Source organism: Watersipora subatra, chromosome 2 (assembly GCF_963576615.1).
Source record: "Watersipora subatra chromosome 2, tzWatSuba1.1, whole genome shotgun sequence".
Taxonomy (NCBI): Eukaryota; Metazoa; Bryozoa; class Gymnolaemata; order Cheilostomatida; family Watersiporidae; genus Watersipora; species Watersipora subatra.
The window spans coordinates 2,622,124-2,638,191 of record NC_088709.1 but is presented as its reverse complement, the minus strand read 5'-3'; the positions used below and the strand labels follow the sequence as shown (position 1 = coordinate 2,638,191).

Here is a 16,068-nt window from a genome sequence, read left to right as displayed (position 1 = left end):
TATTATTGGTTGTACAGTAACTGTAGTATTATTGGTTGTACAGTAACTGTAGTATTACTGGCTGTACAGTAACTGTAGTATTATTGGCTGTACAGTAACTGTAGTATTATTGGCTGTACAGTAACTGTAGTATTATTGGCTGTACAGTAACTGTAGTATTATTGGCTGTACAGTAACTGTAGTATTATTGGCTGTACAGTAACTGTAGTATTATTGGCTGTACAGTAACTGTAGTATTATTGGCTGTACAGTAACTGTAGTATTATTGGCTGTACAGTAACTGTAGTATTATTGGCTGTACAGTAACTGTAGTATTATTGGCTGTACAGTAACTGTAGTATTATTGGCTGTACAGTAACTGTAGTATTATTGGCTGTACAGTAACTGTAGTATTATTGGCTGTACAGTAACTGTAGTATTATTGGCTGTACAGTAACTGTAGTATTATTGGTTGTACAGTAACTGTAGTATTACTGGCTGTACAGTAACTGTAGTATTATTGGCTGTACAGTAACTGTAGTATTATTGGCTGTACAGTAACTGTAGTATTATTGGTTTGTATTGAAGACTGATTTTTTTCTTATCACTTTCACTCGGTTCATGGTCCATAATTGCGGTAATTTTACAATAAGTTAAGGAAGCGCACACCTCTAACGTCAATTTACAACAATTTGCTCGTTTCTTTCTAGACAGAAAGGTCTATTCTGCAAAGGAAAAGTAAAAAGAATTATTTTTATAAGTCTACAATGAAGCAGAACAAAAAATATTTTAGCTATATGAGCAGTGTTTATTGATCCATCCGTCTATTCGTCTCCAGGGTTCAAGGTTGTGATAAAACTTACGGTAGCTTGCAAAGCTATTGCAACTGTTGACATTCAAATTGGTAGACAGACACCTTAACACCTCCATCAATCAATTGTCTTTTAAGTATTTCTGAATAATTGCACGGCTACTGATTCTCTGTGCTTTATCGACACAACTGGTGATCTCGCACGATGAATTTATTGTTTAGCTTTTAATGCTTTTACTCCATGTTTACACCATAAAACGGAAAAGGTGTGGCATGAATAATGATTTAACTGCTGAGAAAACAAAATTACACTTTTGCAAGGACAAAGTAATTTTGGCGGTTTTATGGCGTATAAATTGTTATTAGGTGTACTACCTGTATTAGTGTTGTTGTTTGTCAAGCCAGCTTTACTAGATTTCTAATTGTTTAATTTGGTTCATTGATATAATATCAGAAGGTATCTCGTATCTGGTCTTTCACGCGAATCTGGTCAACGTTTTTCTGTACTTTTATGTTATGATCATGTAATAAGGTACTAATAATAATACAACATAAATGATGACGCATAATAGACGACAATGTTTGATAGATCATCATAATCACAATTTTTTAAATTATATTACAAAATCTAGTGATAAAGCTTCTATATTTTTATGAATTACTTGGCATATGGTAAAAAAAGGAAAAAGTCCAAGGGAGCCGCAGCGAGGAGATGAAAGAGCTGCATGCGGTTCTGGAGCTGCGAGTTGCCAACCCCCGGCCTAGCAGATCTATCAAGCTCATGTGGCTGAATTGGTAGGGCGTCCGGCTGGTGAACGAGTGGTTCCGAGATCAAATCTTCTGTGATATGGATTCTTTATTCCATGATTTTAATAGCTATAGCTGGACATATTCAACGACGACAAACTTTGAAAAATATGTATGCATCTATTTCTCAAAGATAGATGCATCGTTTTCTCACCTAAGTGTGGCAAGAAAAAAGGCCATATTTTTATGGCTAACTGCGAAATTCCCGTTATTCAAATAAAATTTGAGAACTTGCACCAACTTGACACTTTACGTTAAATGGAGGTTTTCACGTAATATGGTGCAAAAACTTTACATAAAGTCTATATTTTATTTGGAATTTACATTATAGGAGGTATACATTATAGGAGGGTCTACCATAAAAATTTCAATTACTGCTCATAACAATAGCTAAAGATCTGCCAATATTGTCATGGCTAACTTGAGCATATATAAGTAGCATTCTAGGCAAGAAGCCATTAAAATTGCTTATTCTGTGTAAGGTTCAATCATGTCTATGAAATTACACAAATATTTACATTGTTTGGAGTTGTCTTCTCTTAGCATAGAGCTTTGCGCACAGACTCAACATTTAGGCACAATCAACGAGATGATAGGTCAACAATTATTACATGCGAACTAATAACATGTATGAAGTTAATAGCCAGCAATATGACTGACAAGTTAATAGCCATACATACAGTATGGCCTTATCATACGGTAATATGTATGATAAGTCAATAGCCAATAATATGTATTGTAAGTCAATAACCAATAATATGTATGATAAGTCAATAACTAGTAATATGTATGATAAGTCAATAACCAATAATATGTATGATAAGTCAATAACCAATAATATGTACAAGTCAATAACCAGTAATATGTATTGATAAGTCAATAACCAATAATATGTACAAGTCAATAACCAGTAATATGTATGATGTCAATAACCAATAATATGTATGATAAGTCAATAACCAGTTATATGTATGATAAGTCAATAACCAATAATATGTACAAGTCAATAACCAGTAATCCCACGACCAAACGAGCGGAGCAAAGTTTGAGAGTTTTTATGATAAATGCATGTGCACACAACTTACAAAAATTATTCATCAACTTCGGAAACCCTTGTATCGAAATCTCATCAACAAATTTAACCATTTTTTTGTAGAGTCGTTAAAGTATAATAACGATACAAAACACATATAAACCTATTTAAATATGTTACTAAGTCTTTGAAAGGTTACCGCAATATCTTAAAACTAACCCATCTGATCGGATTATACATAAATAGACAGATTAATTCGGCCAAAAATCTTTATTAAAACTGGCCAAGCCTTACTTTTACCAAAATTAAGACCGGCAAACGAAACGCCGAGTGACAGAGAATAGAACCATTAAGTCGTGCGCATTTCACAAAAAAATAACGTGCACATTACACCAGTCTATAGCATTGTCAAATTGCCAAAGGTTTCTGTAATTAACGTAGAAGTACAGAAATCGTTTCTTTTTTGCCGATTTCAAAGTAACTGACATTTTGGAAACTTTTGAGTACTTTGGTATTCTAACTGGTGTCCAAAGCAGTGAAAGTAAAGGAAATGACAATGATATTTTTTTCTAACGATTCTTATGAGATTATTACAATATTTAATTATAAGTTTGGATGACTATTGAAGGCTTAAAGTCACACTAACAACATCGATGATTATGTTACTGTTATTATTTTTTCTAAATAGTTTTGTTAAATAGATTTTCTAAAAATCTGTATAAATATCACAACTTCTTGATATTGTTAGCTATGACGTTTGGAACTGTAAACAAAATTGTGCATTGGTTTTTTATTATTACTATATTAACAATATTGGTTATTCTAATAATATCAGTGCATTTTACTTCTAATATTGGCCGATATTGCATTTCTCCTATTGCAGGAGGAGAGATATAAACATATAATCTTTTCCTTTCATTATTGCTGTTTGTTGTACATAATAACACCCACACCCAGTACATTACAGCTGCCATTACAGCTACCATTGCAGTTCTCCTATTGCACTGCACTGCCATTTGACTGCTAATATTCATTATCACTTTGGTCGTGGGCTGTATGACAGGGGAATTTTTAGTATGTATGATGTCAGTAACCAATAATATGTATGATAAGTCAATAACCAGTAATATGAATTGAAAAGTCAATAACCAATAATATGTATGATAAGTCAATAACTAATACATCTAACAAACACCAAGCAATAATCGCACGCCTATTACCAGAAAGAATTGTACATTATAATATTTTATTAATTATTGTAATATTGTATTGCTGTACGTTATTTTCTCCTGACTATATACTGTAGATGCTAGACAAATAAGGCCAGTAGTCTGTGAATTTCATGCAATGGCCATGAACGGGTTAAAAGTTCTGAGGGAAGAATTTTCGCAATGCGCAGCAGTGTGAACTACGTGTAAAGTAGTATATTTTAGACTTTAGAGTTACATTCTAAAGTTTGGACCATAAGGTGTGCCAAGTGAAGTAGGATGAACAGTTACCTCTTTGTTGACAGGATCTTGTAAGTAGAGAAGACCAGTTCGTCGGCTCTGACTGATATCTGAATGACTGAACTCTCCCATTTCTATCACATCCTCCTCATTATGTCCTAGCTTCCAGTCCTTGCCTATTTTCTTGTGCTATAGCAATAAAGTGCAACCAATTAGAGACCCTGCTACTAAAGTGCAACCAATTAGAGACCCTGCTACTAAAGTGCAACCAATTAGAGGCCCTGCTATCAAAGTGCATCCAATAAGAGACCCTGCTACTAAAGTGCAACCAACTAGAGGCCCTGCTACTAAAGTGCAACCAATTAGAGACCCCGTTACTAAAGTGCAACGAATTAGAGGCCCTGCTATCAAAGTGCATCCAATAAGAGACCCTGCTACTAAAGTGCATCCAATAAGAGACCCTGCTAGTAAAGTGCAACCAACTAGAGGCCCTGCTACTAAAGTGCAACCAATTAGAGACCCTGTTACTAAAGTGCAACCAATTAGAGGCCCTGCTACTAAAGTGCAACCAATTAGAGACCCTGCTACTAAAGTGCAACCAATTAGAGGCCCTGCTACTAAAGTGCAACCAATTAGAGGCCCTGCTACCAAAGTGCAACCAATTAGAGGCCCTGCTACTGAAGTGCAACCAATTAGAGGCCCTGCTACCAAAGTGCAACCAATTAGAGACCTGCTAACAAAGTGAAGCAAATAAGAGACCCGCTAACAAAATGTAGCCAATTAGAGATTCGCTACCAAGCTTCATCAGAGACACCGGAGTCATTCGTCTACAACTTTAAACTCTTTCGAGTAAACACTAGCTATCAGTCTGCGAATAGAGAGATAGACACCGACCTTAAGAATGAATTTACGTCTAAGCTGATTGGGAGAGGGAAGTCTTTCAGCCGCCTTATCCACGGGTGCAGTCAGAAGTTCATCTAGAATAAAAAGGAGGAATCTCAGAGGAAATAATGATAACAATCTAATAACAACTAGAAATTCCCCTGTCATACAGCCCACGACCAAAGTGATAATGAATATTAGCAGTCAAATGGCAGTGCAGTGCAATAGGAGAACTGCAATGGTAGCTGCAATGGCAGCTGTAATGTACTGGGTGTTATTATGTACAACAAACAGAAATAATGAAAGGAAAAGATTATATGTTTATATCTCTCCCCTGCAGTAGGAGAAATGCAATATTAGAAGTAAAATGGCAAGCCGCGGTGTAATATACACAGTTTGAAAGTTGGTTGTGTTGAATGTAGAATGGTGTTGACAGCGATCTGTAACCAAAGTGAAGAAATGGGTCATGATCACAGAAACCATGGTTAAGTCGGGTGTGTGAGATTTACAGTTATCTACATTAGCAGAAGGAGAAAATTCTCAGTTATTTTGCAAAAAAAAATTTGATTCCAGCTTAATTACAGCAGATTTTATGGTCAATAAACTGAATGCCTTTTTTCCATTAGTGCGAAAACATAGTTCTGAGAGAACTGGTGTTAACGTTTGAGAAACGAAAACCAATGCACAATTTTGTTTACATTTCAAAACGTCATAGCAACCAATATCAAGAAGTTGTGATATCTATCTAGATTTTTTTATGTATATGCAAAAAATTATGCTGGATTTAAAAATCTAAACAGATTTTAGTTGGCTGTCATAGAAATAGCTGCATATCTATAAGAAAGTGTAGGCCTATAACTTAACTTTGCAGATATTAAAAACTACTTGGCAGTATCGCGATTTCGGGCACAGCCGTAGTATCATCAACAAAACCTTTAGAAAAATAATAACAGTAACATATTGCACACCATCGGTCACTATATACTTCGATCTTATAAATTCGAATGATTATTCTTATAATTAAATCTTATAATAATCTTATGAAATCGAATTATTCTTATAATTAAAGACTGTAATAATCTTATAAGAATCGTTAGAAAAACATCATCGTCATTTCCTTTACTTTCACTGCTTTGGACATCAGTTGGAATACCAAAGTACTCATTATAAGTGTCCAAAATGGTCAAATCGGCAAAAAAGAAACGATAACTTTTCAGTACTTCTACGTTAATTACAGAAACCTTCGGCAATTGGACAATGCCATAGACTGGTGAAATGTGCACGTTTTTCTCGTGAAATGCGCACGACTCAATGGTTCTATTCTCTGTCACACGGCTTTATCGACGTTTCGTTGGCGGGTTTTAATTTTGATTAAAAAAGGCTTGTCAAGTTTTAATAGCGATTTTAGGCCAAATTAATCTGTCTATTTATGTATAATTCGATCAGATGGGTTAGTTTTAGAATATTGTCTACAAATGATAAAGACTTGGTAACATATTTAAATAGATTTATATGTGTTTTGTATCGTTATTATACTTAAATGACTCGATACAAAAATGGTTAAATTTGTTGATGAGATTTCGGTACAAGGGTTTGGGTACAGCATTGATGAATAATTTTTAGAAGTTGTGTGCGCATATGTATTTATCATAAAGCTCCCAAACACTCGCTTCGCTCGTGGTTGGTCATGGGACAACTAAACATCTGATTGAGGCATCTATAACTAGGGATACAAATTGATGATTCAGCCCGAAACAATGAGGGCACAATTCCACTTAATGAAAGTCTAGAAATATTTGTGGATCAGGGTTATGAACGACTCACCTCCTAGGACCTCCCTGAAAACCTCGGCCATCTTCTTTTGCTGGTTGATGCTGCAGTGATTCTCTATGGATAGGATTATAGGGAACCTAAAGCATGCAGCAAACTAGGCCTTACTCACTATAGCCTGTGAACTTTAGAAGTGAGCGACTCAAGTGGGCCATCAATACATGCCCAACTGCACAATTAAAGATTGATCATGCTAGATGAGATGGACATATCCATAATTATTGTGAGGTACCATTAGCTAACCAAAATGAAACCTTAAATATGGGACATCTTGAGTCTATTTCAAGTGTCCTCATAACTGTTTTCTTTGCTATTTTTACAGAGAGGTTAGTAGGGATGTTTTGCCAATATAAGCATTAGTATTGAACGACAAAAAGTAGTAATGAATTTTTCATGTTTCAGTTTTGGGGAATAAAAGATTTCCCTGAGGAGAATATATCGTGCACAGATTAAACACAGATTGAGAAAACAATGTTCTGTTTAAGCATAACAAGTGATCAGAGAAACTATGGTCTTTTTATTTGAGCTTGAAACATGACAAGCAAGCAGAAACTAACTAACAACTATAACTCCGTACTGAAACTATCCCCCTTTGCAAAATTTATTTCACGCGGTTAAATGTGAATAATCCTGGCCTTGCATATTCCATTAAGATCTCATTCAAAAACTACAATGATGAATTTGCAAATCGAAATGGTAAAAGAAATCAAAATGAGAGTGAACAAAAGTCAAAAGTCTGAGACTTTTGACTTTGAGAGTGAGAGTCGCAAAAGTCTGTAGACTACCAACGCTTGCAAACTACCAAAATCTGTAAACTACCAAGGTCTGTAAACTACCAAGGTCTGTAAACTACCAAGGTCTGTAAACCACCAAGGTCTGTAAACTACCAAGGTCTGTAAAGTACTAAAGCCAATTGTAGAGAGTTTGAAGAGAGTTATGTCATAGCTATGCATTCCAAGTGATGTCATCACAGAATGCTCCTACCAAAGATTAATACCTTTGTATTGTAATATAGTGAATACTATCATAAACAATGGCTGAAACTCACTCAGAATGCTGCCAAGCGTACTTCTTGATACCTTTAACTACATCATAGAATTTAATTTTGCTAGTCAAGGTTCTGCCATGAAAGATCTGAGGGTTGCCATCTGCTCCGTCCCAACAATCCACTGAAACAATCGGGCTATTAGATATAAGCGACGCGCTTATATTTCCAAAAAAATACTTTTAAAGGAGTTGTGACACCTTTTGCAAAACTTATTACAGAACAAATAACTCACTTGAATCATAAGCTATTTCTACAAGACAAAATTTATACCAGTTTATTACACTTGTGCACGAACAGTAGCATAGGTCAATGATGAATCTGAATTATTGTCGTTATAGTTATGAAGCTGATTCTACACGTTATAAAATATTAATATAAAATATTAATATAAAATATTAATATAAAATATTAATATAAAATATCAATATAAAATATTAATATAAAATATTAATATAAAATATCAATATAAAATATTAATATAAAATATTAATGCGGTCGGAAATGCAATATTATCACATCTTTTATGGTTTGAAAATTTGGTGAATCCATGTTTCTGATTACTAAATATTCTTAACAGAAAATACCATAAACTCTTGTGCAAAATTGTTATGGGTGAATAGTCTCACTCAAGAATTCTGCAATGCATTCGTAAGGCATGGAAGTATATTCTGTGCTGCTGGATGACGAATAAAGCTTATCTGGAGAAATACCTCCAAGCATAAAAGCAACCTAATGAGGGAAGTATTGGACAACATTGTTCTTCTATATACCGTACTTTTCGGACTATAAACCGCACCTCTACATAGCCGCATCTGCTTTATTTTCCAAAAAACGATAATCAAACATTACATAGGCTGCACCTTTGTATAGGCGGCAGAACTCAGGACGGTGCTTTTTACCACGGCAGCAACTTTGCTATTTAAAACGGAACAGTGCCTAACGGCACAGTTTCGTATTAATCGACGCTTTTTAATCTAGTGCCTAACGGAACAGTAACGTAAGGCATTGTTTCGTTTTTTCTTTCACCGCTAAAGGTGCACTAACCGGAGATTCCTGTTAATGCACCCTAGCGGTGAAAGAAAAGGCCATAGAATAGCCGCACCCTTATATAAGCCGCATGGCTCAAATCATCAGAACAAAGTAGCGGCTAATAGTCCGAAAAGTATGGTACATAAATTTGAGTGTTTGTAGTTTATTGGTCTGTCTATCGTGTGCCCAGTTTTTAGCGAGTCGGCAACAAAAAATCTGCTTCGTACTGGAATTGAACTATGAAGAACCTCCAGTTCTTTGACAAGCGTACTATCCATTACACTACACGTCCACTTGGCATTACTATAGAATAATTGTGCACATACTTATGCACTCGCCAATCTAATGCCGATTAGTGAAAATAGCACGCCTCATGCTTCAGCTAGCACTCTTGAAGATCATGTTTGCGTGAGAGATCACGACGCGATCATTTTTCATAACGCTGGCTTCAAAGGGAGACACACAGCTCTTTTTACAGTAAAGATTTAGACTAGCTTACGTTACTCAAATGTATTGGATTAAAAAACTTAGCCAACTAGAAACTAATTTTGTATGCAAAGATTTTTTTATTACCCGTACAACGCCAGGAATTCAACTAGCTATTTAATAACTCTCTAGAGATGAATAACTCTCTAGAGATGAATGCACACTAAGTGGCTGGCTTTGTAATGCAATTGATTTAAGCTCTAGGAAATATGAAACAGCAACATGTGAGATGAAAGAGTGACAAGATCAATAGCGTAGACTTACACTCAATGCAGCGAGCACCCATTCTGAGGCATTGTATGTAGGCTTCAACTGATGAATTGCTCATGAACTGGTCCCCTTGCAGGTATCTATAATCAAAACAAACCTGCTAACACTATGGACGACAATGCCGGCACTATGGCAGACATGCCAACACTATGGCAGACATATTGACACTATGGCAGACATGCCGACACTATGGCAGACATGCCGACACTATGGCAGCCATATTGACACTATGGCAGGCATGCCGACACTATGAGAGACATGCCAACACTATGACAGGCATGCCAACACTATGACAGGTATGCCAACACTATGACAGACAGGCCAACACTATGGCAGACATGCCGACACTATGGCAGACATACCAATACCATGAAAGACATATTAATAGTGTGACAAGCTGCTAAAATAGCAAATCTGCAGTAAATGATCAAACACAAGCTCTGCTTCTGGAATATTAGTTAAAAAAGCTTCTACAAGTATAGAAAACTCTATAAATGGTCTACTCGCGGCTAGAGGCAAGAAACGTGATAGTAGTGAGGATATGTATGACTACATATTTACCAAACAAGAAGTAGACACTGAAATGTATGAGGTTGTTCATCGTGAGAAAAAGGTGTAACATAACATAGCCTCAAGTCCAACTTGCTGGCAAAAGCTCTCTAAGATGATGATGAGATAAAACTAAAGATAAAGACTACGACATCAAATTGGTTTGATATATCTTTATAGAAATATGTGCAATATGCGGATGAGGGTAATGCTTGGGGTATGGAATACACAGAAAAGACATGAAATGAAGACAAGCCAAGTATGCACACAGATGTAAAAGAAAACAAGTGTAATATAGAATCAGGTGTAACATGGACATTGGTAATGTACAGACCAGAGTAATGCGCGTACAGACCAGAATAATGCACATATAGACCAGAGTAATGCATGTACAGACCAGAGTAATGCGTGTACAGACCAGAGTAATGCGCGTACAGACCAGAGTAATGCGCGTACAGACCAGAGTAATGCGCGTACAGACCAGAGTAATGCGCGTACAGACCAGAGTAATGCGCGAATAGACCAGAGTAATGTGTGTACAGACCAAAGTAATGTGTGTACAGACCAGAGTAATGCATGTACAGACCAGAGTAATGCGCGTACAGACCAGAGTAATGCGCGTACAGACCAGAGTAATGCGCGTACAGACCAGAGTAATGCGTGTACATACCAGAGTAATGTGTGTACAGACTAGAGTAATGCACGTACAGAGCAGAGTAATGCGCGTACAGACCAGAGTAATGCGCGTACAGACCAGAGTAATGCGCGTACAGACCAGAGTAATGCGCGTACAGACCAGAGTAATGCGCGTACAGACCAGAATAATGCGCGTACAGACCAGAGTAATGCGTGTACAGACCAGAGTAATGCGCGTACAGACTAGAGTAATGCGCGTACAGACCAGAGTAATGTGCGTACAGACCAGAGTAATGCGCGTACAGACCAGAGTAATGCGCGTCCAGACCAGAGTAATGCACATACAGACAGAGGGTGTAATGTACAAACAGATGCAATGTAAAAGCAGCTGCAATGCGAAAAAAGGTGCAATGTACAGACAAGCGTAATGTACAGACAAGTGTAATGTACAGACAAGTGTAATGTATAGACTGATGTGGCATACAAAGATGCTTGACATAACAAACAGATGTGTAAAGCCTGGTTCCCATATACACCGCGAAGCACCGGTGACAGCACTGCAGGCTATTAGCGGTGAAATGGGAATGTACTCGCCGGGTACCGCCGAGGACTGCCGGTAGTTGCCGGTGGCATCGCAATAGTTTAGCGCTGTTCAAATTTCGCAAACGGCTGCAGGTGAAATCTTCCCGAAATGCAATGTACAGTTAAAGGTCACCCTTATAGGAACGGCATGGCGAGTGAACATTTTATTTGATTATGCAACTATGTTTACGATATTATTAACGATGTGGCTTTTATGTGAACAGATGCCCCGAGCTTAGCGTCGCAAGCGTTTTGCTGCGCATGCTTAAGGTAGTGAGAGCTATAATATAAATAGCGGATGTAATATAGAGACAAGTGGTATGTGGAAACGGGTGTAATATGGAGACAAGTGGTATGTGGAAACGGATGTAATATAGAGACAAGTGGTATGTGGAAACGGGTGAAATATGGAGATAAGTGGTATGTGGAAACGGATGTAATATAGAGACAAGTGTCATGTGGAAATGGATGTAATATAGAGACAAGTGGTATGTGGAAACGGGTGAAATATAGAGACAAGTGGTATGTGGAAACTGATGTAATATGGCGACCAGTGTCAAGTGGAAGCAGGTGTTCTGGGACTGAGCTCGTATGTTAATTTACTCGTGCCTCAAGGCACTATTTCCTCTATAAAATCACTAAATACAAATTAATCTATTACCCTGCCATGAAAAACCACATAAAACATGATACTACGGTGGAAGAATGTGTTTTCTACTGTTGTAATTCAATACCGACGCTAACAAAGTGACAAATAAATACAGCTAAACAAAGTAACCGAACATTTTAACAGCTAAATACATATTTAGTTGTTAAAATCTGCCATAAAATGTGACATTATTATGTACGCTATTGTAACTTTTTGCCTTTCAGATAGATATAGTAACAAACAGCGGTCTGAGAGACTTGACAGCAACATGTTCGGTGCAGCAAACTTTTGTGATGCTGTGTGACAGAAACTTGGAATTTAACTTAAATGAATTTAACCAATGATATACAGCCCCCCAAGGATAGTCGACGGCTATCATATGGGCGGGGTTTAATGATGAAGCTCTGTCAGGATTGCGCTAGCCTGGGTTTCGGAGCAAACACAACTCTCGCGGGGCAGTCGCGTTGCCTTGTTAGGTTTTGGAAAACACGACTCACTGTTATCGTTTCATTAGCTCATTCAGTCAGTAGGCCCCGCGGCTCACAATAGCAAACCTTGAATTTCTACAATGTAGGGGTGATACCTAACCAAAATAATAGATCCATGCAAAATAAAACATTTCAAATTACCTACTTTTAGTAATTTTAAAATTGGTAAAGGTCGTAGTATATGCTTAAAGTTGAATATAATTACCCGAACAACGGCATTTTTTTTCTAGTTTTTGATTAATATTTTGCCACCCCTAATATTAAATGACAAAGTCTTTTATCTTTATCACAATGTTTTACCTGGCCAATAAGATGGGACAGCAGGCAAAGTTGTGCAGTGTAGTTTTCATACTCAAAATCTAAATGCAAAACCGAATTTGAGCTATTTTACGATTGTGACTATTAATATCACGAATGCTTGTGAACGGAACTGACTGATCATAACGGTGACAATATTGGGATACTATATTTATTTGACAACAAAATGAATTCAACAGATAAGTAAAATAACCACTATAGTTCATAATATTTGTAAATTTACAAGGTGCTTTATTCAGCATATTTGTTTGTTCGGGTGCCGTGTTCGGGTTAATCCCAACAGAGCTCGATCATTAAACCCCGCCCATATGAGAGCCGTCGGCTATCCTTGGGGGCTGTATATCATTGATTTAACTTACTAAACACACACTTAAAGCTAAGTTTTAATATTTTACTGAACTTATTTTAATCTTGTTGTCTTAATTTTTTTAACTGTTTTCGGGTTCGTGCTCTTTGTCTTGTATTCACTATAGCTTTTAGCCAATTTTTAAAGACTTTTTTCAAACTGATTTGAGGAGAAAAACCTAGAAACGCTGTCTTCGAAAGCACCGTCTCACATACTTGGTCATATGGTGGCCACAAAGAACCAGCTTGCATGCTCATATCTCAAAGATTACTCGTATCTGATTTTTTCGTATGTCGAGGTATGACTGTGTATATAGCAAAGTGATATGTTGAACCAAATGTAATATAGAGGCAGATCTGCGGCCCCATACAGATATGCAGCTAGATGAACAATTGTCACATAGCAACAAGGTAAAAGGAGGAATACTCACGTATTATGTGATGATGCTATAAAGTAATGGGAAAGAGGATGATCCATATCTTGGTATAACTGAGTTGTCTCTTCATTCCAAATTGAGTTATCCGTAGAAAATAAATAGTTCAAAAACTAAAATAGAAGTAACGACATAAAAACCAAGAGATTGGGAAGTGGTCGGCATAGAAGTCATCAGTACATTGATGACAATTGATTGAAACGAGATGACGCTCAGCTTTTTATAGATTGTTTAGTTTATTGTAAAAAAGTATAACCCTTTCGCATGGCACTAATCATTTCGCTATGAGCAGTTTTACACCAAATAAAGTACACCCACAATTCCAGACCATTCATACTCTAACCACAGCCTATACTAGACACAGCAAATATGTTTCATTGAACTTATTTGCATGTCATCAACAGAGAAATTACTGCATTGAACTGGTTTTGCTGAAAGTGGCATACAGTTACTAACTACAAGTTTGCGGATATGCATCACCCTTGAAATGAGAACTTTTCACATACCAAAAATAGATATTTTGCTACACTTTGTTGCACGCACCCTCCTATGTTGCACATACCCTCCTATGTTGCGTGTACCCTCCTATATTGCGCTTACCCTCCTATGTTGCGCGTACCCTCCTATGTTGCGCGTACCCTCCTATGTTGCGCGTACCCTCCTATGTTGCGCGTCCCCTCCTATGTGGCGCGTACCCTCCTATGTTGCATGTACCCTCCTATGTTGCGCGTACCCTCCTATGTTGCACGTACCCGCCTATGTTGCATGTACCCTCCTATGTTGCGCGTACCCTCCTTTGTTGCGCGTACCCTCCTATGTTGCGCGTACCCTCCTATGTTGAGCGTACCCTCCTATGTTGCACATACCCTCCTATGTTGCGTGTACCCTCCTATGTTGCGCGTCCCCTCCTATGTTGCGCGTACCCTCCTATGTTGCATGTACCCTCCTATGTTGCACGTACCCTCCTATGTTGCACGTACCCTCCTATGTTGCGCGTACCCTCCTATGTTGCGTGTACCCTCCTATGTTGCGCGTCCCCTCCTATGTTGCGCGTACCCTCCTATGTTGCATGTACCCTCCTATGTTGCACGTACCCTCCTATGTTGCGTGTACCCTCCTATGTTGCGCGTCCCCTCCTATGTTGCGCGTACCCTCCTATGTTGCATGTACCCTCCTATGTTGCACGTACCCTCCTATGTTGCACGTACCCTCCTATGTTGCGCGTACCCTCCTATGTTGCGCGTACCCTCCTATGATGCACGCAGCAAATATGAAAGCGCCCTATAACTCAGTGCAAACCTACTCATAAAAATTTCACATTCCTTTTTCAGATCACTTAAGCAACACGCAATGAAAATTTTGCCGTCAAACTTTGGATGAAAATGTTGAAAATTTTGATCAATTTGAAAGAGTTCATGGTTGGCTAGGGTAGAACTAATTGTACAACCGACCCATGACATAGTTTTATGTGTGTGTAGTTTCATTACCAATTGTATGAGCAACTCCTATTATTCATTTTGACCTAGCCATGAAAAATTTTACTAATTTAGTGGCTTGTCCCTCATTCCTATAACAACAGTAAATTACCTCTATGTAAATTGATATAAAACAAGAATAAATGACTACAGTTTAATTTCTCTTCTCGCTACATATGAAAAACTTGCATAGACCGCTTCTATTATATCAGATAGAAAAACAAAATGACGACTTCTCAGAAATGATTTGGGATAATCTTGACTTTGGTGGCCATCTGTTTGAGAACCAATAAACCAAGCAAAAAAATGTGCTCATTCTTCACCGCCCTAAACATAAATTAATAAAATATCAACTTGAATTACTAGCTATATAAAGAAAGATGGATTACAAGTGTTAAATGAACCTCTTGTTTAGTAAATGAAACTTCAGAGGTGTGGTGGTTGTCAACAGACTCCATGATGAGACGTGCGGCACCTTCTGGGTCTATTGACTCTTGATTTTCACTCAGTAGAAACTCTGCTAAGTGACTAGAACCCACAACAGCTTGACCTCTGCAACAGAATCGCCAACAATGTTTTTCATATCACAGATCAATAATTGTATGTATGAAGTAAACACGATAAAGGAGATTACACAGCGATACTGCAATGACCATTTGCATTAGCCATATCTACTACCCAATTGCGCTAGTTATATGTACTAGCCATCTGTACTAGCTATCTGTACTAGACATCCGTGCTAGCCTTCTGACTAGTTATCTGTACGAGCCTTCTGCACTAGCTATCTGTATTAGCTATATGTACTAGCTATCTGTACTAGCTATCTGTACTAGCTATCTGTACTAGGTATCTGTACTAGCTATCTGTGCTAGCCCTCTGTATTGGCTATCTGTATTGGACATCTGTACTAGCTATCTGTACTAGCCATCTGTACTATCTTTCTGTACTAGCTATCTCTACTAGCTATAT

General features: G+C 37.5%; 1 protein-coding gene across 1 annotated transcript in view; it reads right to left on the bottom strand.

Annotated features, from left to right (window-relative positions):
* The window catches only part of LOC137388875 (1-phosphatidylinositol 4,5-bisphosphate phosphodiesterase gamma-1-like), an 82,666-nt gene that overhangs the window by 41,551 nt on the left and 25,047 nt on the right, over positions 1-16,068 (bottom strand). Inside the window, exons 7-13 of the mRNA XM_068075351.1 lie at positions 15,504-15,651; positions 13,622-13,737; positions 9,618-9,703; positions 7,839-7,959; positions 6,785-6,870; positions 4,973-5,055; positions 4,130-4,267 (exon numbers count right to left, since the gene is read on the bottom strand). Coding sequence (XP_067931452.1) covers positions 4,130-4,267; positions 4,973-5,055; positions 6,785-6,870; positions 7,839-7,959; positions 9,618-9,703; positions 13,622-13,737; positions 15,504-15,651 — 778 coding nt within the window. The remainder of the gene's footprint in view (positions 1-4,129; positions 4,268-4,972; positions 5,056-6,784; positions 6,871-7,838; positions 7,960-9,617; positions 9,704-13,621; positions 13,738-15,503; positions 15,652-16,068) is intronic.